Source organism: Lucilia sericata, unplaced genomic scaffold, assembly GCF_015586225.1.
Source record: "Lucilia sericata isolate MDLA Ls3-8-SP2 unplaced genomic scaffold, ASM1558622v1 Contig001536F_arrow, whole genome shotgun sequence".
In the NCBI taxonomy this organism is placed as follows: Eukaryota; Metazoa; Arthropoda; class Insecta; order Diptera; family Calliphoridae; genus Lucilia; species Lucilia sericata.
This window is the reverse complement of record NW_023995460.1, coordinates 80,488-106,991: the sequence shown is the minus strand read 5'-3', so window position 1 is coordinate 106,991 and position 26,504 is coordinate 80,488. Positions and strand designations below refer to the sequence as shown.

General features: G+C 31.0%; 1 protein-coding gene across 1 annotated transcript; it reads right to left on the bottom strand.

The window, feature by feature from the left end:
• LOC119611815 lies at positions 1-25,726 on the bottom strand. Its single transcript, XM_037967512.1, has 4 exons — positions 25,476-25,726; positions 22,645-23,468; positions 22,323-22,439; positions 1-152 (listed from the first exon to the last, which is right to left on the bottom strand). Exons 2-4 carry the CDS (start codon positions 23,228-23,230, stop codon positions 1-3), a joined length of 855 nt encoding a protein of 284 aa, XP_037823440.1. The 5' UTR covers positions 23,231-23,468; positions 25,476-25,726.
• Between the last annotated feature and the right edge of the window lie 778 nt (positions 25,727-26,504).

The following is a 26,504-nucleotide window of genomic DNA, read 5'->3' as shown; positions in this document are numbered from 1 at the left end:
TTATGAATTTCTTTTCAAATACTTACATTCTTTTGCTAAAAGCGAGGAGCAGCAACAATCCTTGACTTCTTCGTAAAAGAAACAGGAACCCACAGAGGTTTTATATATCTTCTCGCCCACATAGCAAATATGAGGAACAAAAGGTAGACCCTCTGGAAAGAAAAACAAAATAAGACAACAGATTTTAGACAATTGACGATACTATAGCTTACATTACAGACTAGATTATAGATTAGATTATGGACACGGTTATTATAGACTAGACTATAGACCGTACTATGGAATAAACTATACACTAGAATATAGACTGAACTATAGATTATACTATAGACTAGAGTATAGACTTGACTATAGAGTAGACCATAGACTAGACTATATACTTGACTACAGACTAGACTATAGACTAGACTATAGACTAGACTATAGACTAGACTATAGACTAGACTATAGACTAGACTATAGACTAGACTATAGACTAGACTATAGACTAGACTATAGACTAGACTATAGACTAGACTATAGACTAGACTATAGACTAGACTATAGACTAGACTATAGACTAGACTATAGACTAGACTATAGACTAGACAATAGACTAGACTATAGACTAGACTATAGACTAGACTATAGACTAGACTATAGACTAGACTATATACTTGACTACAGACTAGACCATAGACTAGACCCTAGAATAGACTGTAGACTAGACTATAGACTAGACTATAGACTAGACTATAGACTAGACTATAGACTAGACTATAGACTAGAGTATAGACTAGACTATAGACTAGACTATAGACTAGACTATAGACTAGACTATAGACTAGACTATAGACTAGACTATAGACTAGACTATAGACTAGACTATAGACTAGACTATAGACTAGACTATAGACTAGACTATAGACTAGACTATAGACTAGACTATAGACTAGACTAGAGACTAGACTATAGACTAGACTATAGACTAGACTATAGACTAGACTATAGCCTATACTATACACTAGACTATAGCCTAGACTATAGCCTAGACTATAGCCTAGACTATATACTAGACTATAGACTAGACTATAGACTATACTATAGACTAGACTATAGACTAGACTATAGACTAGACTGTAGACTAGACTATAGACTAGACTATAGACTAGACTATAGACTAGACTATAGACTAGACTATAGACTAGACTATAGACTAGACTATAGACTAGACTATAGACTAGACTATAGACTAGACTATAGGCTAGACTATAGACTAAACTATAGACTAGACTATAGACTAGACTATAGACTAGACTATAGACTAGACTATAGACTAGACTATAGACTAGACTATAGACTAAAATATAGACTGGACTAAAGAATAGACTATAGACTAGACTATATAGTCTATAGACTAGACTATAGACTAGACTATAGACTAGACTATAGACTAGACTATAGACTAGACTATAGACTAGACTATAGACTAAAATATAGACTAGACTATAGACTAGACTATAGACTAGACTATAGACTAGACTATAGACTAGACTATAGACTAGACTATAGACTAGACTATAGACTAGACTATAGACTAGACTATAGACTAGACTATAGACTAGACTATAGACTAGACTATAGACTAGACTATAGACTAGACTATAGACTAGACTATAGACTAGACTATAGACTAGACTATAGACTAGACTATAGACTAGACTATAGACTAGACTATAGACTAGACTATAGACTAGACTATAGACTAGACTATAGACTAGACTATAGACTAGACTATAGACTAGACTATAGACTAGACTATAGACTAGACTATAGACTAGACTATAGACTAGACTATAGACTAGACTATAGCCTATACTATAGACTAGACTATAGCCTAGACTATAGACTAGACTATAGACTAGACTGTAGCCTATACTATAGACTAGACTATAGCCTAGACTATAGCCTAGACTATAGCCTAGACTATAGCCTAGACTATAGACTAGACTATAGACTAGACTATAGACTAGACTATAGACTAGACTATAGACTAGACTATAGACTAGACTATAGACTAGACTATAGACTAGACTATAGACTAGACTATAGACTAGACTATAGACTAGACTATAGACTAGACTAGACTATAGACTAGACTATAGACTAGACTATAGACTAGACTATAGACTAGACTGTAGACTAGACTATAGACTATAGACTAGACTATAGACTATAGACTAGACTATAGACTAGACTATAGACTAGACTATAGACTAGACTATAGACTAGACTATAGACTAGACTATAGACTAGACTATAGGCTAGACTATAGACTAAACTATAGACTAGACTAGACTAGACTATAGACTAGACTATACTATAGACTAGACTATAGACTAGACTATAGACTAAAATATAGACTAGACTATAGACTGGACTAAAGACTACACTATAGACTAGACTATAATCTAGACTATAGACTATACTATAGACTAGACATAGACTAGACTAAGTCTAGACTATAGACTAGACTATAGACTAGACTATAGACTAGACTATAGACTAGACTATAGACTAGACTATAGACTAAACTATATACTAGACTATAGACTAGACTATAGACTGGTCTATTGACTAGACTATGAACTAGACTGTAGAAAAGAATAAATACTATACCATAGCCTACAACAGATTTAAGAAAAATTACAAAATATTCTTAATACAAAAACCGCAAATTCCCTCTCTAAATGTATTAATTCTTTAAACAAACGCAATTTATTGACTTTTCGGGCAAAACTGATTAATTGCTATTAAACTGAATATCACAATGTATTTAAATTTCTTAATAAAGTATTTTGGCATTAAAAGCTAAACACTAATAATATTTTTAAAAATTTCGTAAAAGGTCGTTCGAAAATCTAGCAGCCATCTGCATCATTTCTTTTCACAAAATATGTATTTATTTTTACTGTATTTGTTCTTGTTGCTATTATTGCTGTTATTTACAGTTTCCAGTGTAAATAAATTCTCTATTGAGGTTTGTTGTTTTTGTAGATTTAGTTTTCATTTTGTTTTGATTATTACAACAACAATATTATAAATATGGTCAATGCAAGTAACGGACTAGATATAAGTACTCTTGCACTTACTGAATGATTACAACTGCAGACACAGCTACCGGCAAATATATAAGTAAATATGTAGAAAGAGTCTCATGGTGGCCAAAGACATGGTCCCCAAAATACGAAATTTTAATTTATCATTTTTTTGTGTTGAAACCAAAAAGAAACTATACTTTTTACATTTTCTTAATTAAATATCAAAATTTGAGTCCTTACGACGGTCGCTTATCGTCAGCAGCTAAAATTGTAGTTTAATTTTTATATTGGCCAAAATAGACAAAAAAAAAAAAAAAAAAAATAAATCAAAAATATCGTAAATATTTTTATGAAGTCATTTTATGATCCATTATTATATGTACTTGTTTTCAGTATGAATTTTTTATAAACAATATGTGTACTGTGGTTAACAGTGAAACACAAAAGTGAAGAAAGCTATAGACGAGTTTATATACTAAACTATAGAACATACTTTAGACAATAAACTAGACTATAGACTAGACTATAAACCAGACTACAGATTACTATAGATTAGAACATAGATAATTACACTAGAACTATAGACTAGACTATTGACTAGACTACAGACTAGACTATAGCCTATACTATTGGCCAAACTACAGACTAGACTAGATTAAAGACTAGACTAAAGACTATAATCTAGACTAAAGTCTAGTCTATAGTCTTGTCCACTCTATAGTCTAGTCTAGACTAGACTATAGACTAGACTATAGACTAGACTATAGACTAGACTATAGACTAGACTATAGACTAGAATATAGACTAGACTATAGACTAGACTATAGACTAGACTATAGACTAGACTATAGACTAGACTATTGACTAGACTATAGACTAGACTATAGACTAGACTATAGACTAGACTATAGACTAGACTATTGACTAGACTATAGACTAGACTATAGACTAGACTATAGACTAGACTATAGACTAGACTATAGACTAGACTATAGACTAGACTATAGACTAGACTATAGACTAGACTATAGACTAGACTATAGACTAGACTATAGACTAGACTATAGACTAGACTATAGACTAGACTATAGACTAGACTATAGACTAGACTATAGACTAGACTATAGACTAGACTATAGACTAGACTATAGACTAGACTATAGACTAGACTATAGACTAGACTATAGACTAGACTATAGACTAAACTATAGACTAGACTATAGACTAGACTATAGACTAGACTATAGACTAGACTATTGACTAGACTATAGACTAGACTATAGACTAGACTATAGACTAGACTATAGACTAGACTATAGACTAGACTATAGACTAGACTATAGACTAGACTATAGACTAGACTATAGACTAGACTATAGACTAGACTATAGACTAGACTATAGACTAGACTATAGACTAGACTATAGACTAGACTATAGACTAGACTATAGACTAGACTATAGACTAGACTATAGACTAGACTATAGACTAGACTATAGACTAGACTATAGACTAGACTATAGACTAGACTATAGACTAGACTATAGACTAGACTATAGACTAGACTATAGACTAGACTATAGACTAGACTATAGACTAGACTATATACTAGACTATAGACTAGACTATAGACTAGACTATAGACTAGACTATAGACTAGACTATAGACTAGACTATAGACTAGACTATAGACTAGACTATAGACTAGACTATAGACTAGACTATAGACTAGACTATAGACTAGACTATAGACTAGACTATAGACTAGACTATAGACTAGACTAGACTATAGACTAGACTATAGACTAGACTATAGACTAGACTATAGAATAGACTATAGACTAGACTATAGACTAGACTATAGCCTAGACTATAGCCTAGACTATAGACTAGACTATAGACTAGACTATAGACTAGACTATAGACTAGACTATAGACTAGACTATAGACTAGACTATAGACTAGACTATAGACTAGACTATAGACTAGACTATAGACTAGACTATAGACTAGACTATAGACTAAACTATAGACTAGACTATAGACTAGACTATAGACTAGACTATAGACTAGACTATTGACTAGACTATAGACTAGACTATAGACTAGACTATAGACTAGACTATAGACTAGACTATAGACTAGACTATAGACTAGACTATAGACTAGACTATAGACTAGACTATAGACTAGACTATAGACTAGACTATAGACTAGACTATAGACTAGACTATAGACTAGACTATAGACTAGACTATAGACTAGACTATAGACTAGACTATAGACTAGACTATAGACTAGACTATAGACTAGACTATAGACTAGACTATGAGACTATAGACTAGACTATAGACTAGACTATAGACTAGACTAGACTATAGACTAGACTATAGACTAGACTATAGACTAGACTATAGAATAGACTATAGACTAGACTATAGACTAGACTATAGCCTAGACTATAGCCTAGACTATAGACTAGACTATAGACTAGACTATAGACTAGACTATAGACTAGACTATAGACTAGACTATAGACTAGACTATAGACTAGACTATAGACTAGACTATAGACTAGACTATAGACTAGACTATAGACTAGACTATAGACTAACTATAGACTAGACTATAGACTAGACTATAGACTAGACTATAGACTAGACTATTGACTAGACTATAGACTAGACTATAGACTAGACTATAGACTAGACTATAGACTAGACTATAGACTAGACTATAGACTAGACTATAGACTAGACTATAGACTAGACTATAGACTAGACTATAGACTAGACTATAGACTAGACTATAGACTAGACTATAGACTAGACTATAGACTAGACTATAGACTAGACTATAGACTAGACTATAGACTAGACTATAGACTAGACTATAGACTAGACTATAGACTAGACTATAGACTAGACTATAGACTAGACTATAGACTAGACTATAGACTAGACTATAGACTAGACTATAGACTAGACTATAGACTAGACTATAGACTAGACTATAGACTAGACTATAGACTAGACTATAGACTAGACTATAGACTAGACTATAGACTAGACTATATACTAGACTAAAGACTAGACTATAGACTAGACTATAGACTAGACTATAGACTAGACTATAGACTAGACTATAGACTAGACTATAGACTAGACTATAGACTAGACTATAGACTAGACTATAGACTAGACTATAGACTAGACTATAGACTAGACTATAGACTAGACTAGACTATAGACTAGACTATAGACTAGACTATAGACTAGACTATAGACTATAGACTATAGACTAGACTATAGACTAGACTATAGCCTAGACTATAGCCTAGACTATAGACTAGAGTATAGACTAGACTATAGACTTAACTAGACCATAGACTAGACCTGATACACTGTTTAAGGAGCATACAACAGGCCCGATAGAGGTCTAGATGTATTTCCTCCGATTTGATGTATATACATCCTCCTCTCAAACTAACTTACTAATAGACTAGAGTATATATTAAATTATAGTTTAGAATAAACTTCAGACAATAGTTCACACTACCATCCTGCCTATAGACTAAATAGATTCGAATATAATTGACATCTTCCCTTGTATTTCAAAACTGTATTTCATCTCCACTATTTTTCTGACTTTTACGTAAATTTTTATAAATCAGTGTAATATGTATTAGATATTGTGCAAGCTCACGATGTTATTTGAAATGAAATTTTGTGTATTTTCTCCCAAGTTATTAAGACATTGTTTACAATATTAATTTTCCCCCAAAAATTTCTTTTATGCAGTGGTTTTGACTAAAAATAAGAAAAATTATAAGAAATTGGGGTAAAGTAATAAATTTTAGGTTTTTCTACAAAACAAATTAATTATAAATAAGATATATGGACCGACATATTTCTAGAAAAGAAATGGTTATATGAAATAAAGGCAGAGAACACCATAAAATGTTAAACAATTAGATCTGATGACCTTTTGAACTCGAAAATAGTGAGATTCCAATTTAAAACCTTAGATCAACTTTATATGTTCTCATGCAAAAACTATTTTAAATAAATTCATTATAATCACGTAAAAACACACAAATATTAATCTAACTAGAAATTTTATGAGACTATTGACATTAAAATCTATAAATCTGGAAAAACATAACATTAATGATAAGTGTAATTTAATATAATATTTGATTTTTAATTGCATTGCACATACAACAACTATAACCTTGTAATCCCTTTAGAAAATATGAAAAAGTATTGAAAACATTTTTTTTCAAAAATCTTATCAATTTTTCTATAATTTAAATTCGCAAACAGACAATTTTTACATGCACTTGTAGGAATAAAAAATGCTCCGTGTCATATATAATGACTTAACTCATTATGTATGATTTACGATTTGAAATTTTTATCATACATATAATATGTTTTACAAATTAAAGTCTACCTTCTTTTTATACAGTTTATCGAGACCAATGATAGTTTTTCTTTATATTGAATATTTTGTTTTATATCAGTCTTCCTTTAAACGGCTTTTATAAATCTGGTAATTTTCTTATTACAAGTTTTTTGTATAATATGTAATTTTTTACAAAATACTACTTAAGTAAAAGGTGTTTTGTTGCTTTTTGTGTTTCAAAATAAAGTAACTTTACAACAAACATTTAAATTGCAGAAAACTACTTTCAAGTAGAATTTTATTGCTGCAACTTGAATTTAAACAAAGAACAGTTGGCAACTATAAAACAGAGACAACATTCTTTGCAAATACTAAATAACAGGGATGGGAATATTAGAACAATAAATAGACTGGAGTAGAATTGATTGTAGTCTAGTCGTAGTCTACATTCTAGTCTACAGTCTAATCTATAGTGTAGTCTATAGGCAAGCGTATAGACAAGTATATAGTCTAGTCTACATTGTCTACGGACTAGTCTATAGTCAAGTCTAAAGACTAATCTATAGTCTTAGGAGTAGTCTACAGTCCAGTCTAAAGACCAGTCTATAGTCTAGTCTAAAGACTAGTGTATAGTCTAGTCAAAAGACTAGTGTATAGTCTAGTCTATAGTATAGTCCATAGTCTAGTCTATAGTATATTCTACATATAGCAATCTAGTCTAGTCCATAGTCTAGTCCATAGTCTAGTCTATAGTCGTCTATAGTCTAGTCTATAGTCTAGTCTATAGTCTAGTCTATAGTCTAGTCTATAGTCTAGTCTATAGTCTAGTCTATAGTCTAGTCTATAGTCTCTCTAGTCTAGTCTATAGTCTAGACTATAGTCTAGTCCATAGTCTAGTCTATAGTCTAGTCTATAGTCTAGTCTATAGTCTAGTCTATAGTCTAGTCTATAGTCTAGTCTATAGTCTAGTCTATAGTCTAGTCTATAGTCTAGTCTATAGTCTAGTCTATAGTCTAGTCTATAGTCTAGTCTATAGTCTAGTCTATAGTCTAGTCTATAGTCTAGTCTATAGTCTAGTCTATAGTCTAGTCTATAGTCTAGTCTATAGTCTAGTCTATAGTCTAGTCTATAGTCTAGTCTATAGTCTAGTCTATAGTCTAGTCTATAGTCTAGTCTATAGTCTAGTCTATAGTCTAGTCTATAGTCTAGTCTATAGTCTAGTCTATAGTCTAGTCTATAGTCTAGTCTATAGTCTAGTCTATAGTCTAGTCTATAGTCTAGTCTATAGTCTAGTCTATAGTCTATAGTCTAGTCTATAGTCTAGTCTATAGTCTATAGTCTAGTCTATAGTCTAGTCTATAGTCTAGTCTATAGTCTAGTCTATAGTCTAGTCTATAGTCTAGTCTATAGTCTAGTCTATAGTCTATAGTCTAGTCTATAGTCTAGTCTATAGTCTAGTCTATAGTCTAGTCTATAGTCTAGTCTATAGTCTAGTCTATAGTCTAGTCTATAGTCTAGTCTATAGTCTATAGTCTAGTCTATAGTCTAGTCTATAGTCTAGTCTATAGTCTAGTCTATAGTCTAGTCTATAGTCTAGTCTATAGTCTAGTCTATAGTCTAGTATATAGTCTAGTCTATAGTCTAGTCTATAGTCTATAGTCTAGTCTATAGTCTAGTCTATAGTCTAGTCTATAGTCTATAGTCTAGTCTATAGTCTAGTCTATAGTCTAGTCTATAGTCTAGTCTATAGTCTAGTCTATAGTCTAGTCTATAGTCTAGTCTATAGTCTAGTCTATAGTCTAGTCTATAGTCTAGTCTATAGTCTAGTCTATAGTCTAGTCTATAGTCTAGTCTATAGTCTAGTCTATAGTCTAGTCTATAGTCTAGTCTATAGTCTAGTCTATAGCCTAGTCTATAGTCTAGTCTATAGTCTAGTCTATAGTCTAGTCTATAGTCTAGTCTATAGTCTAGTCTATAGCCTAGTCTATAGTCTAGTCTATAGTCTAGTCTATAGTCTAGTCTCTAGTCTAGTCTATAGTCTAGTCTATAGTCTAGTCTATAGTCTAGTCTATAGTCTAGTCTATAATCTTTTCTAGTCTAGTCTATAGTCTATTCTAAAGTCTAGTCTATAGTCTAGTCTATAGTCTAGTCTATAGTCTAGTCTATAGTCTAGTCTATAGTCTAGTCTATAGTCTAGTCCATAGTCTAGTCTATAGTCTAGTCTATAGTCTAGTCTATAGTCTAGTCTATAGTCTAGTCTATAGTCTAGTCTATAGTCTAGTCCATAGCCTAGTCTATAGTCTAGTCTATATTCTAGTCTATATTAAAGTCTATATTATAGTATAATCTATAATATAGTCTATAGTCTAGTTTATAGTTTAGTTTATAGTCTTTTCTATAGTCTAGTCCATAGACTAGAGTGAAATAGATTCCATTCTAGTAGCTGTAGATTAGAATTTAGTAAAATATTGATAACATTCCCAGACATGTTCATATTCTTAACTGACGCCAAACTACTGCCTCCACTTAAACAGTTGGCGACCACTGACTGCATGGACTGACTGTTCGCTTACTTAGACAAAAAATGTCATAGAAATATATTTATTTTATAAAAAAGCAAAAAGCAAAAAAAAAACTATTTAATATTCAAGACACATTACCGATTTGTTTATTTAGATTTACTTTTATTCAAAACAACAAAAGTATTAAAACTGTTTTATTTAAGAATAAAATTCAATATGAGTAATTTATAAATATTTTCTTTTTAGCCATAATAAAGTAGTTAAAGTTAATAAAAAAAAAATCATAAAAATTATAATTATTTCTTTTTGTTAAATGCAATTCAACCTGATAAATTTAAATTTTTATTTTTGGTTAAAAAACCATTAAGGAACTATTTATTAGTTTTTATTTGCATAATTATTTGTTTAGGAAATGTAGAAGTTCAAACTTAAAATAATTTATTTATAATTCGAAATAAAGGTGTTAAATGTGTAATAAAGAAATGTATAATATTATGAACTAGTTACGTTACTAGTGAAAATGGCTCTGAATGGTTACACTTTCAGGGTTTTTTAATCTAATTTGAAAGTTTTATTTTCCAAAAAGAGTTTTATTTTGTAATATTACAAATTCTCTACGATGTTGTCCTAACATCCGGTGCTGTCAAGAGTTGTTAACCGTTCTGGGGTACGTGTTTAAACTGTCAAACTGTTTTGATGAAAACACATATTGGCATTTGAATAATTTGCGAAAATCTTGTTTTTGTTCAAAGAAATATAATTGTTTTATTTGATGCACAAATGATGTTACTCATTTTATTAAGTTCATTATTATACGCAAATTCGTTAAAAAAAACCCTATTGGAAATTTCAAGACCCAACTAAAGTAGAATAGAATTCACTGAATTCTGACTAAAGAAGAATATAATTTACTGCCCAGATTAAAGAGTAGATTATAATCTGGATTATTGACTGGACTAGAGACCCAAGACTAGACTAAAGATTAGACTATAGACTAGACTATAGACTAGACTATAGACTAGACTATAGACTAGACTATAGACTAGACTATAGACTAGACTATAGACTAGACTATAGACTAGACTATAGACTAGACTATATAGACTAGACTATAGACTAGACTATAGACTAGACTATAGACTAGACTATAGACTAGACTATAGACTAGACCATAGACTAGACTATAGACTAGACTATAGACTAGACTATAGACTAGACTATAGACTAGACTATAGACTAGACTATAGACTAGACTATAGACTAGACTATAGACTAGACTATAGACTAGACTATAGACTAGACTATAGACTAGACTATAGACTAGACTATAGACTAGACTATAGACTAGACTATAGACTAGACTATAGACTAGACTATAGACTAGACTATAGACTAGACTATAGACTAGACTATAGACTAGACTATAGACTAGACTATAGACTAGACTATAGACTAGACTGTAGACTAGACTATAGACTAGACTATAGACTAGACTATAGACTAGACTATAGACTAGACTATAGACTAGACTATAGACTAGACTATAGACTAGACTATAGACTAGACTATAGACTAGACTATAGACTAGACTATAGACTAGACTATAGACTAGACTATAGACTAGACTATAGACTAGACTATAGACTAGACTATAGACTAGACTATAGACTAGACTATAGACTAGACTATAGACTAGACTATAGACTAGACTATAGACTAGACTATAGACTAGACTATAGACCTAGACTATAGACTAGACTATAGACTAGACTATAGACTATAGACTAGACTATAGACTATATACTAGACTATAGACTAGACTATAGACTAGACTATAGACTAGACTATAGACTATAGACTAGACTATAGACTAGACTATAGACTAGACTATAGACTAGACTATAGACTAGACTATAGACTAGACTATAGACTAGACTATAGACTAGACTATAGACTAGACTATAGACTAGACTATAGACTAGACTATAGACTAGACTATAGACTAGACTATAGACTAGACTATAGACTAGACTATAGACTAGACTATAGACTAGACTATAGACTAGACTATAGACTAGACTATAGACTAGACTATAGACTAGACTATAGACTAGACTATAGACTAGACTATAGACTAGACTATAGACTAGACTATAGACTAGACTATAGACTAGACTATAGACTAGACTATAGACTAGACTATAGACTAGACTATAGACTAGACTATAGACTAGACTATAGACTAGACTATAGACTAGACTATAGACTAGACTATAGACTAGACTATAGACTAGACATAGACTAGACTATAGACTAGACTATAGACTAGACTATAGACTAGACTATAGACTAGACTATAGACTAGACTATAGACTAGACTATAGACTAGACTATGGACTAGACTATAGACTAGACTATAGACTAGACTATAGACTAGACTATAGACTAGACTATAGACTAGACTATAGACTAGACTATAGACTAGACTATAGACTAGACTATAGACTAGACTATAGACTAGACTATAGACTAGACTATGGACTAGACTATAGACTAGACTATAGACTAGACTAGACTAGACTAGACTATAGACTAGACTAGACTATAGACTAGACTATAGACTAGACTATAGACTAGACTATAGACTAGACTACAGATTAGACTATAGACTAGACTATAGACTAGACTATAGACTAGACTATAGACTAGACTATAGACTAGACTATAGACTAGACTATAGACTAGACTATAGACTAGACTATAGACTAGACTATAGACTAGACTATAGACTAGACTATAGACTAGACTATAGACTAGACTATAGACTAGACTATAGACTAGACTATAGACTAGACTATAGACTAGACTATAGACTAGACTATAGACTAGACTATAGACTAGACTATAGACTAGACTATAGACTAGACTATAGACTAGACTAGTAGACTAGACTATAGACTAGACTATAGACTAGACTATAGACTAGACTTATAGAACTAGACTATAAGACTAGACTATAGACTAGACTATAGACTAGACTATAGACTAGACTATAGACTAGACTATAGACTAGACTTTAGACTAGACTATAAACTAAACTATTAAAGACTAGATTATAGAATAAACTATTGACAAGAATTCACGTAAAATTTTCCACAAATTTATAAAAAAAATGTATTAATGTATATTTTTTAAAAAAATCATTCAATAATACTTCGTTATGAATCACACCCACCATTTGTTTTAACAACAATTAAAATTGTGCGGATTAATTGAATTGGACTGTTTGTTGTACTCATAAAAAATTAAATAAAATCTATAATAATAAATTTTATATTTTGCATAAATATTTAAAAAGAATCGCAAAAAATAAAATTCAACTGAAATCATACATTATAAAAAAGAATACATTGGACGTGTTTTCCTATTAATTTCATTAGCACGCACCCTCTAAAATTTTATAAGCCAAAAACTTATTATCTTTCTTTCGCATTTCCTCGTGTGAAAATAAAACTAAAATGTTTAAAAATTTTACAAGATTAATAAATTTTATGTGCGTGTGTTTTTTTGTTGCCCGATAAATAAATCAATCGTTGGGTATTTTAAATCGATTCTTATGTTGGCTGCATCGGGTGGTCTTATATTTCAATTGAAAAAGCTTAATTTTTGGGATTTTCTTTTTTTAAATTCTGTAAATTTATTTTTGTTTAATGCTGATTTTAAAGAAGATTTTTTCTTTAGAAGTTTATGATCTATTTATTTAAATTTGCATTTAATTGGTGTAATTGATATTGAACAGGTGTGAAACAATAATTAAAATATTTGTAGGTAAACAATTTATTATTCTCATATGACTAGATTAGATTAAATTTTTATTCGAATAGAGTATATTCTATTCTACTTCCTGTTTTTTATGTAGTCTAAAGTCTAGTCTAAAGTCTAGTCTAAAGTCTAGTCTAAAGTTTAGCCTATAGTCTAGTCTATAGTCTAGTCTATAGTCTAGTCCATAGTCTAGTCCTAGTCTAGTCTATAGTCTAGTCTATAGTCTAGTCTATAGTCTAGTCTATAGTCTAGTCTATAGTCTAGTCTATAGTCTAGTCTATAGTCTAGTCTATAGTCTAGTCCTATAGTCTAGACTATAGTCTAGTCTATAGTCTAGTCTATAGTCTAGTCTATAGTTCTAGTCTATAGTCTAGTCTATAGTCTAGTCTATAGTCTAGTCTATAGTCTAGTCTATAGTCTAGTCTATAGTCTAGTCTATAGTCTAGTCTATAGTCTAGTCTATAGTCTAGTCTATAGTCTAAGTCTATAGTCTAGTCTATAGTCTAGTCTATAGTCTAGTCTATAGTCGAGTCTATAGTCTAGTCTATAGTCTAGTCTATAGTCTAGTCTATAGTCCTAGTCTATAGTCTAGTCTATAGTCTAGTCTATAGTCTAGTCTATAGGTCTAGTCTATAGTCTAGTCTATAGTTAGTCTATAGTCTAGTCTATAGTAGTCTATAGTCTAGTCATAGTCTAGTCTATAGTCTAGTCTATAGTCTAGTCTATAGTCTAGTCTATAGTCTAGTCTATAGTCTAGTCTATAGTCTAGTCTATAGTCTAGTCTATAGGTCTAGTCTATAGTCTAGTCTTATAGTATAGTCTAGTCTAGTCTAGTCTATAGTCTAGTCTATAGTCTAGTCTATAGTCTAGTCTATAGTCTAGTCTATAGTCAGTCTATAGTCTAGTCTATAGTCTAGTCTATAGTCTAGTCTATAGTCTAGTCTAGTCTATATCCTAGTCTATAGTCTAGTCTATAGTCTAGTCTATAGTCTAGTCTAGTCTATAGTCTAGTCTATAGTATAGTCTAGTCTAGTCTATAGTCTAGTCTAGTCTAGTCTAGTCTAGTCTAGTCTAGTCTAGTCTAGTCTAGTCTATAGTCTAGTCTAGTCTATAGTCTAGTCAATAGTCTAATCTATAGTCTAATCTATAGTCTAGTCTATAGTCTAGTCTATAGTCTAGTCTATAGTCTAATCTATAGTCTAGTCTATAGTCTAGTCTATAATCCATAGTCCTAGTCTATAATCTATAGTCTAGTCTATAGTCTAGTCTATAGTCTAGTCTATTCTAGTCTATAGTCTATTAGCTAATCCTAGTCTAATCTATAGTATAGTCTAAGTCTACTATAGTCTAGTCTATAGTCTAGTCTATAGTCTAGTCTATAGTCTAGTCTATAGTCTAGTCTATAGTCTAGTCTATAGTCTAGTCTATAATCTAGTCTATAGTCTAGTCTATAGTCTAGTCTATAGTCTAGTCTATAGTCTAGTCTATAGTCTAGTCTATAGTCTAGTCTATAATATATAGTCTAGACTATAATCTATAGTCTAGTCTATAGTTTAGTCTATAGTCTAGTCTATAGTCTAGTCTATAGTCTAGTCTATAGTCTAGTCTATAGTCTAGTCTATAGTCTAGTCTATAGTCTAGTCTATAGTCTAGTCTATAGTCTAGTCTATAGTCTAGTCTATAGTCTAGTCTATAGTCTAGTCTATAGTCTAGTCTATAGTCTAGTCTATAGTCTAGTCTATAGTCTAGTCTATAGTCTAGTCTATAGTCTAGTCTATAGTCTAGTCTATAGTCTAGTCTATAGTCTAGTCTATAGTCTAGTCTATAGTCTAGTCTATAGTCTAGTCTATAGTCTAGTCTATAGTCTAGTCTATAGTCTAGTCTATAGTCTAGTCTATAGTCTAGTCTATAGTCTAGTCTATAGTCTAGTCTATAGTCTAGTCTATAGTCTAGTCTATAGTCTAGTCTATAGTCTAGTCTATAGTCTAGTCTATAGTCTAGTCTATCTATAGTCTAGTCTAGTCTAGTCTATAGTCTAGTCTATAGTCTAGTCTATAGTCTAGTCTATAGTCTAGTCTATAGTCTAGTCTATAGTCTAGTCTATAGTCTAGTCTATAGTCTAGTCTATAGTCTAGTCTATAGTCTAGTCTATAGTCTAGTCTATTGTCTAGTCTATAGTCTAGTCTATAGTCTAGTCTATAGTCTAATCTATAGTCTAGTCTAGTTTACAGTCTTGTCTATAGTGTAGCATTCACTGTAGTTTGATTACAAACCCTTAGCTCAACAATATTAATTTTTTAAAATAATGTTTACAATTCAAAATTAGATTTCTCTCAAATCCTTGTCCTCTTTTTAAATGTGTGCATTTAAAATTTCGCCTTAAATAACTATTAATTATGTTTTTTTTATTTTTCGCCAAAAATGTAATTTTTTACGCCCCTATATTGGCGTGAATTTATTTTAATTTTACATTTGGCCAAATGTGTAATTAAAAAAAAAAAGTAATGCATGTTAACTGGTAATTAAACGCATGTTACTAGTAGCTCAAGTTCACTTTCTACAACAAAAATACATCACAAAGGGAAATATTTGTTGTTATAAAATACTTACATAGTATTTTTATTTTTGTTATAAAGAGAAGAATATTAATAATGGTATTCACTGAACAAAGCAAAGTGTTGAAAGTGGAAAAAGTAAAGGTTTAATAAAACACTTGTAGGGCATTACTTGTGTATTAAAATAAACAAATTTGACATCACTGCTTTTCGTGTCAAAACTTTGTTTATTGTTTGATAACAGTGTTGCCCATTAACACGAGATTTATCATTCACTTTAAAATGTTATACTCAATATAAAAATTTGTTGTTTATGAAGTTTTAACACTAAAAATTAGTTTTTTTTTTCACAAATTTGCAAGATTTATGAAAAAGAGAAATGTCTTGTAACAACCTTTAAATTGAATAATCTTAATATTTACACATTTTTTCTCAAATATGCATGTTTGTTTGTTTATAAAAATCCTCCATGGAAATTAAGTAAAAATTAAATTAATGAAATGATTACAACAGAATTGCACTTAAATGGACAATTACAGTGTAAACACGCGAAATATTTTAAATAGATACATATAGACAAACTGATAAACAAATATTGAAACTTGAATGTAAATTTTCAAATTATAAAATCAAACTAATTTGAAATTAAATTGTTAGACATAATTTATAATTCTAAATCTAGTTAATATTGTATAAATTTTTGTTATTAAATGCTTTGTTAAAGGGAAAATTAAATAATTATTTGTGTTTTTTATGGAATAAATACAACAGTTTTATAAAAACTAGGGCATAATATGAAAAAAATTTAAAATAAAATGTGAAAAAAAGGAAAGAATATTTTAATTTAATGTTCTTTCGATATGGTGTTTTAAAAGTAGTGCTATAAACTATCCTCCAAGAACCAGTTACGGCACTAATCCTGTTTTAAACACTTGTCACTCTACAGTTATTTGATTGCATTTAGTGAAACTTACTTGTCTATAATCTAATCTATAGTCCTAAAGTCTAGTCCATAGTCTAGTTTATAGTCTAGTCTATGGTCCAGTTTATGGTCTAGTCTATGGTCTAGTCTATGTTCTAGTCTATGGTCTAGTCTATGGTCATGTCTATGGTCTAGTCTATGGTCTAGTCTATAGTATAGTCTATAGTCTAGACTAGACTATAGACTATAGTCTAGTCTATATTCTAGTCTATAGTCTAGTCTATAGTCTAGTCTATTATCTAGTCTATAGTCTAGTCTATAGTCTAGTCTATAGTCTAGTCTATAGTCTAGCTATAGTCTAGTCTATAGTCTAGTCTATAGTCTAGTCTATAGTCTAGTCTATAGTCTAGTCTATAGTCTAGTCTATAGTCTAGTCTATAGTCTAGTCTATAGTCTAGTCTATAGTCTAGTCTATAGTCTAGTCTATAGTCTAGTCTATAGTCTAGTCTATAGTCTGTCTATAGTCTAGTCTATAGTCTAGTCTATAGTCTAGTCTATAGTCTAGTCTATAGTCTAGTCTATAGTCTAGTCTATAGTCTAGTCTATAGTTAGTCTATAGTCTAGTCTATAGTCTAGTCTATAGTCTAGTCTATAGTCTAGTCTATAGTCTAGTCTATAGTCTAGTCTATAGTCTAGTCTATAGTCTGGTCTATAGTTTAGTCTATAGTCTAGTCTACAGTCAAGTCTATAGTCTAGTCTATAGTCGAGTCTATAGTCTAGTCTATAGTCTAGTCTAGTCTATAGTCTAGTCTATAGTCTAGTTTATAGTCTAGTTTATAGTCTAGTCTATAGTCTAGTCTATAGTCTAGTCTATAGTCTAGTCTATAGTCTAGTCTATAGTCTAGTCTATAGTCTAGTCTATAGTCTAGTCTATAGTCTAGCCTATAGTCTAGTCTATAGTCTAGTCTATAGTCAAGTCTTAGTCTAGTCTATAGTCTAGTCTATAATCTAGTCTATAGTCTAGTCTATAGTCTAGTCTATAGTCTAGTCTATAGTCTAGTCTATAGTCTAGTCTATAGTCTAGTCTATAGTCTAGTCTATAGTCTAGTCTATAGTCTAGTCTATAGTCTAGTCTATAGTCTAGTCTATAGTCTAGTCTATAGTCTAGTCTATAGTCTAGTCTATAGTCTAGTCTATAGTCTAGTCTATAGTCTAGTCTATAGTCTAGTCTATAGTCTAGTCTATAGTCTAGTCTATAGTCTAGTCTATAGTCTAGTCTATAGTCTAGTCTATAGTCTAGTCTACAGTCTAGTCTATAGTCTAGTCTATAGTAGTCTATAGTCTAGTCTACAGTCTAGTCTATAGTCTAGTCTATAGTCTAGTCTATAGCCTAGTCTATAGTCTAGTCTAGTCTATAGTCTAGTCTATAGTCTAGTCTAGTCTATAGTCTAGTCTATAGTCTAGTCTAGTCTATAGTCTAGTCTATAGTCTAGTCTATAGCCTAGTCTATAGCCTAGTCTATAGCCTAGTCTATAGCCTAGTCTATAGTCTAGTCTATAGTCTAGTCTATAGTCTAGTCTATAGTCTAGTCTATTCTAGTCTATGGTCTAGTCTATAGTCTAGTCTATAGTCTAGTCTATAGTCTAGTCTATAGTCTAGTCTATAGTCTAGTCTATAGTCTAGTCTATAGTCTAGTCTATAGTCTAGTCTATAGTCTAGTCTATAGTCTAGTCTATAGTCTAGTCTATAGTCTAGTCTATAGTTAGTCTATAGTCTAGTCTATAGTCTAGTCTATAGTCTAGTCTATAGTCTAGTCTATAGTCTAGTCTATAGTCTAGTCTATAGTCTAGTCTATAGTCTAGTCTATAGTCTATCTATAGTCTAGTCTATAGTCTAGTCTATAGTCTTAGTCTATAGTCTAGTCTATAGTCTAGTCTATAGTCTAGTCTATAGTCTAGTCTATAGTCTAGTCTATAGTCTAGTCTATAGTCTAGTCTATAGTCTAGTCTATAGTCTAGTCTATAGTCTAGTCTATAGTCTAGGTCTATAGTCTAGTCTATAGTCTAGTCTATAGTCTAGTCTATAGGCTAGTCTATAGTCTAGTCTATAGTCTAGTCTATAGTCTAGTCTATAGTCTAGCTAAGTCTATATAGTCTAGTCTTTGTAATATTCATGTTCTGCTATAAACAATTACTATGATTAAATTCTTGTAAATTTAACATAAATTTTACATTAATTATAAATTAAAAGCAAAACCCGAACCCAACCTTAAAAAAATTACTTCGAATGAGCTGTTAATGGTCTTAAAAGCCACAATAATTACTTTGAAATATTTTACAGTAAAAAAGCTAAAGTAGTATCTTAAATATACTTATATAAGAAACAAACTTCAAGCTTGATCAAACACATATTAAAACAGATATATTTAATGGCTGTTAAGTTTTATGTAACTAAATTCTACAACAAAATTCAAATCTTAATATCACTTCCTTCCCTGTACAGTATTGTAAATAAATACAAATAAGGTATTTATTATGTACCCAAGAATGTTTCCAGATGACTGAGCCATCCATAATAAATATATATTTACATGTATTAGTCCTACATCATGGATATCATATGGATATGGTTTACATATATCGGCAGCTAAATAATAAATGCATGCGTTAAAATTGCAAGGTTATTATGAGTAACGCCGCCAATTCATTGAAGAATGAAAAATGTTAAAAGAAAAGAAAACAGTGTTGTACGCCTGCTTAATATCCCAGAAATCTTAATTCATTATTATCTTTATTAAATACACACACACGATGCTTTTATGTTTTTACTAAATTCATTATGACTAACTGACATTTTTGCCTGAATTTGGAAAACAAATCCTTGTCTTGTGTTGCTTTTGTATGATTCATCTTTGGGCATATAAATTGTTTGACGTTTTAAAGATGATGTTAGTTTAGTAAACAAATTTATCTTTATGTAACAGATTTAATAAGAATGATTTACTTTAAATCTTAGCAATATTCTTAATACACCCGCAACAAACAGTGGTAAGGTTGGAAAATTAATTTATATTGGAATTGTATATATAATTCCGTAAATAGTCTCGTCTATACTCTAGTCTACAGTCCAGTCTATACTCAAGTCTATAGTCTAGTCTATAGTCTAGTCTACAGCCCAGTCTATAGTCTAATCTACAGTCCAGTCTATAGTCTAGTCTACAGTCTATAGTCTAGTCTATAGTCTAGCCTATAGTCTAGTCTACAGTCCAGTCTATAGACTAGACTATAGTCTAGTCTATAGTCTAGTCTATAGTCTAGTCTATAGTCTAGTCTAGTCTAGTCTATAGTCTAGTCTATAGTCTAGTCTATAGTCTATAGTCTAGTCTATAGTCTAGTCTATAGTCTAGTCTATAGTCTAGTCTATAGTCTAGTCTATAGTCTAGTCTATAGTCTAGTCTATAGTCTAGTCTATAGTCTAGTCTATAGTCTAGTCTTAGTCTAGTCTATAGTCTAGTCTTAGTCTAGTCTATAGTCTAGTCTTTAGTCAAGTCTATAGTCTAGTCTATAGTCTAGTCTATAGTCTAGTCTATAGTCTAGTCTATAGTCTAGTCTATAGTCTAGTCTATAGTCTAGTCTATAGTCTAGTCTATAGTCTAGTCTAGTCCATAGTCTAGTCTATAGTCTAGTCTATAGTCTAGTCTATAGTCTAGTCTAGTCTATAGTCTAGTCTATAGTCTAGTCTTGTCTAGTCTATAGTCTAGTCTATAGTCTAGTCTATAGTCTAGTCTATAGTCTAGTCTATAGTCTAGTCTATAGTCTAGTCTATAGTCTAGTCTATAGTCTAGTCTAGTCTAGTCTATAGTCTAGTCTAGTCTATAGTCTAGTCTATAGTCTAGTCTATAGTCTAGTTCTATAGTCTAGTCTATAGTCTAGTCTATAGTCTAGTCTATAGTCTAGTCTATAGTCTAGTCTATAGTCTAGTCTATAGTCTAGTCTATAGTCTAGTCTATAGTCTAGTCTATAGTCTAATCTATAGTCTAGTCTATAGTCTAGTCTATAGTCTAGTCTATAGTCTAGTCTATAGTCTAGTCTATAGTCTAGTCTATAGTCTAGTCTATAGTCTAGTCTAGTCTAGTCTAAGTCTATAGTCTAGTCTATAGTCTAGTCTATAGTCTAGTCTATAGTCTAGTCTATAGTCTAGTCTATAGTCTAGTCTATAGTCTAGTCTATAGTCTAGTCTATAGTCTAGTCTATAGTCTAGTTCTATAGTCTAGTCATAGTAGTCTATAGTAGTCTATAGTCTAGTCTATAGTCTAGTCTATAGTCTAGTCTATAGTCTAGTCTATAGTCTAGTCTATAGTCTAGTCTAGTCTAGTCTAGTCTATAGTCTAGTCTATAGTCTAGTCTATAGTCTAGTCTATAGTCTAGTCTATAGTCTAGTCTATAGTCTAGTCTATAGTCTAGTCTATAGTCTAGTCTATAGTCTAATCTATAGTCTAGTCTATAGTCTAGTCTATAGTCTAGTCTATAGTCTAGTCTTAGTCTAGTCTATAGTCTAGTCTATAGTCTAGTCTATAGTCTAGTCTATAGTCTAGTCTATAGTCTAGTCTATTAGTCCTAGTCTATAGTTAGTCTATAGTCTAGTCTATAGTCTAGTCTATAGTCTAGTCTATAGTCTAGTCTATAGTCTAGTCTATAGTCTAGTCTATAGTCTAGTCTATAGTCTAGTCTATAGTCTAGTCTATAGTCTAATCTATAGTCTAGTCTATAGTCTAGTCTATAGTCTAGTCTATAGTCTAGTCTATAGTCTAGTCTATAGTCTAGTCTATAGTCTAGTCTTTAGTCTAGTCTATAGTCTAGTCTATAGTTAGTCTATAGTATAGTCTATAGTGTAGTCTATAGTTATTCTATAGTCTAGTGTATAGTTTAAAAAACCTTATTTTTTTAAATTTTCAATATCTTTATCTTGAAATCATTCTCAATACCACTTAAAATAACCATAATATATCACTTACCCGTACTGTGGCCCACCTCACACCAACAATGATCATTTATAAATTGTGGTCCCAAACAATATTTCATAACTTTTTCCGTACAACGGACACCATTACACGAACTATCCGAGGCGGTTCCTGGAAAAGAAATAAACAAAATTATTAAATTTAGAAGGGTTTGTTTATAATATACAATTTCAGATATTTATTCAATATTGATAATTGGAAAAGGTGTAAAAGTAAAAATGGTAAGATTCTATAATAAAATTGAGATTTCCTGATATTTGTTAACCCGTTATACTACTTAAATTAAAAAAAAAAAAAATAATTATTATTTACTCACCTTCATAAAAACTCTCATTTAATTGCCTCAAAGCGTTTATCGCATCTTGTCTCGTCACCTGATGTTCAAATAGAAATTCTTCATAATTTGTTTGTGGATCTTTGGCTTGTAAATCATTTTTATCACAGAGTATACACGATTGTGGAGCAGCCATGGCATAATGTTGAACTAACAGTAAATAACCCATTAAGAATACAGTGACAAACGAAGAACGGCAATTGTAAGATGATAGAGAATGTAGAACATGTGATAATGTAGTCGTTGTTGGTGTTGTTGTGAGGGTTTCTGCATTTGATGTTGTTGTGGAGGTTGCTGTTGTTATGGTTGTTGTTGTTAAAATATATTGGTTTCTTTGGTTTAGTGTTCTACTTTTTATTGTTGTTGTAGGTTGATAACAACATTGCTTTATGTGATAAAAGTCATCAACATTATTGCCATCACTGATTTCCTCTTGGACATTTTTATTTTCTGTAGTATAGTTGGCAAAGTAGTAATAGTGGTGTTGTTGTTGCTGGTGCTGCTTTGTTTGTTTTGATTTATCATTTATGATATTAAGATGTTGTTGTTCGTTTATAAATGTTGCCATATTTTATTTTGTATTTGTTTTGTTTATTTATAGACTTTTTTCAGTTTGTCACACTTTTATTTAATTTCTTATCACTGTTATTTTAATTTTTTATTTATTTGTTGTAAATTTTAACTCATGACTGTTTTTAGTTGCGTTTTTTATTTAATTATTTTAAATTTATAATTAATATGTACATTTACATTAAGTGTTGTTGCTTTTTTGGGATATATGATATGCTGCCGATGTTGTCGTTAAACTAGAGACAAGGAAAAACATTTTAATAATTTATTATATCAAATTTTTACACATTTACATATATAGCTCTTTTTTGTAGTATTTAAATATAAACAGGCATATAGCATGTACGTCTATGTATATTGGGAAATATTGCAAACAAATTTCACAAATTCTTGTTTATAGCTTATAAGTTGACCACTTAATTACATATTAATTTTTCTAAATAAGCTGAGACTGATTAGAACTAAACTAGAAATGAACTAGAACTGAACTAGAACTGAACTAGAATTGAACTAGAACTGAACTAGAACTAATAGAAATGAACTAGAATTGAACTAGAACTGAACTAGAACTGAACTAGAACTGAACTAGAACTGAACTAGAACTGAACTAGAACTGAACTAGAACTGAACTAGAACTGAACTAGAACTGAACTAGAACTGAACTAGAACTGAACTAGAACTGAACTAGAACTGAACTAGAACTGAACTAGAACTGAACTAGAACTGAACTAGAACTGAACTAGAACTGAACTAGAACTGAACTAGAACTGAACTAGAACTGAACTAGAACTGAACTAGAACTGAACTAGAACTGAACTAGAACTGAACTAGAACTGAACCAGAATTGAACTAGAACTGAACTAGAACTGAACTAGAACTGAACAAGAACTGAACTAGAACTGAACTAGAACTGAACTAGAACTGAACTAGAACTGAACTAGAACTGAACTAGAACTGAACCAGAATTGAACTAGAACTGAACTAGAACTGAACTAGAACTGAACAAGAACTGAACTAGAACTGAACTAGAACTGAACTAGAACTGAACTAGAACTGAACTAGAACTGAACTAGAACTGAACTAGAACTGAACTAGAACTGAACTAGAACTGAACCAGAATTGAACCAGAATTGAACTAGAACTGAACTAGAACTGAACTAGAACTGAACTAGAACTGAACTAGAACTGAACTAGAACTGAACTAGAACTGAACAAGAACAGAACTAGAACTGAACTAGAACTGAACTAGAACTGAACTAGAACTGAACTAGAACTGAACTAGAACTGAACTAGAACTGAACTAGAACTGAACTAGAACTGAACTAGAACTGAACTAGAACTGAACTAGAACTGAACTAGAACTGAACTAGAACTGAACTAGAACTGAACTAGAACTGAACTAGAACTGAACTAGAACTGAACTAGAACTGAACTAGAACTGAACTAGAACTGAACTAGAACTGAACTAGAACTGAACTAGAACTGAACTAGAACTGAACTAAACTAGAACTGAACTAAACTGAACTAGAACTGAACTAGAACTGAACTAGAACTGAACTAGAACTGAACTAGAACTGAACTAGAACTGAACTAGAACTGAACCAGAATTGAACTAGAACTGAACTAGAACTGAACTAGAACTGAACAAGAACTGAACTAGAACTGAACTAGAACTGAACTAGAACTGAACTAGAACTGAACTAGAACTGAACTAGAACTGAACCAGAATTGAACCAGAATTGAACTAGAACTGAACTAGAACTGAACTAGAACTGAACTAGAACTGAACTAGAACTGAACAAGAACTGAACTAGAACTGAACTAGAACTGAACTAGAACTGAACTAGAACTGAACTAGAACTGAACTAGAACTGAACTAGAACTGAACTAGAACTGAACTAGAACTGAACTAGAACTGATCTAGAACTGATCTAGAACTGATCTAGAACTGAACTAGAACTGAACTAGAACTGAACTAGAACTGAACTAGAACTGAACTAGAACTGAACTAGAACTACTAGAACTGAACTAGAACTGAACTAGAACTGAACTAGAACTGAACTAGAACTGAACAGGAACTGAACTAGAACTGAACTAAAACTGAGTACGTTTATGAACCAAGTCCGAAATTCACTTTTTACTCATAATTTTTTTGGTTTTGCTGCATATGTATTTTATTTATTTTTTTTATTTTTTTATTATTTTATTTATATGTTGATTTATGCACCACTTTAAAAACATACTTTTTAACAATATAATTCCATTTTGTTTAAATTCATATTTTAATTTATTTAATAAATTATTTTTTTTCTTAAAACCACACATTTTTTCGTTAAAAACTTTGTATAATTTATCCTAAACGTTTTCGTTTACGAGCAAAATTTTTCCATAAAGATTTTCGTTATTTTCAATTTTGAAAATTATAGTCATTTCTCCGAGTCCGCTAAACCGTTATAAACGCGTCTACACGTCTACTTCCGTTCACGAGCTAAAATATTCTGTATTTTGTATTTCATTTTAATGTAAAAAAAAAATCACAATATAATTTGCTGTTGTGTGAGTACGCCATTTTTTACAGTACGACCCCCCTCTTTTTTTATTAACAACAACCAAAAGAGCAAAAAAACAATTCATTTACACTCAGAATTCTTTTAACACTTGCACTCTCTCACCAAAGTGATAGGTGAGTATAAGTAATACCAATTTCGTGATTTTCAAGTAAAGTGAAAAATTTTAAAGCTTTCGCAAGTGTAAAATTAGTCTAGTATATAGTCTAGTCTATAGTCTAGTCTATAGTAGTCTATAGTCTATAGTCTAGTCTATAGTCTAGTCTATAGTCTAGTCTATAGTCTAGTCTATAGTCTAGTCTATAGTCTAGTCTATAGTCTAGTCTATAGTCTAGTCTATAGTCTAGTCTATAGTCTAGTCTATAGTCTAGTCTATAGTCTAGTCTATAGTCTAGTCTATAGTCTAGTCTATAGTCTAGTCTATAGTCTAGTCTATAGTCTAGTCTATAGTCTAGTCTATAGTCTAGTCTATAGTCTAGTCTATAGTCTATTCTATAGTCTAGTCTATAGTCTAGTCTATAGTCTATTCTATAGTCTAGTCTATAGTCTAGTCTATAGTCTAGTCTATAGTCTAGTCTATAGTCTAGTCTATAGTCTAGTCTATAGTCTAGTCTATAGTCTAGTCTAGTCTAGTCTAGTCTATAGTCTAGTCTATAGTCTAGTTTATAGTCTAGTCTATAGTCTAGTCTATAGTCTAGTCTATGT

What these genes read in the sequence shown, in the direction of transcription:
- LOC119611815 (XM_037967512.1), bottom strand. Translation starts at nt 23,230, where the DNA reads ATGGCAACATTTATAAACGAACAACAACATCTTAATATCATAAATGAT. An exon ending in AAATGAGAGTTTTTATGAAG is followed by an intron (nt 22,440 to 22,644) that starts GTGAGTAAATAA and finishes TTTCTTTTCCAG; the next exon opens with GAACCGCCTCGGATAGTTCG. An exon ending in TGAGGTGGGCCACAGTACGG is followed by an intron (nt 153 to 22,322) that starts GTAAGTGATATA and finishes TTTTCTTTCCAG; the next exon opens with AGGGTCTACCTTTTGTTCCT.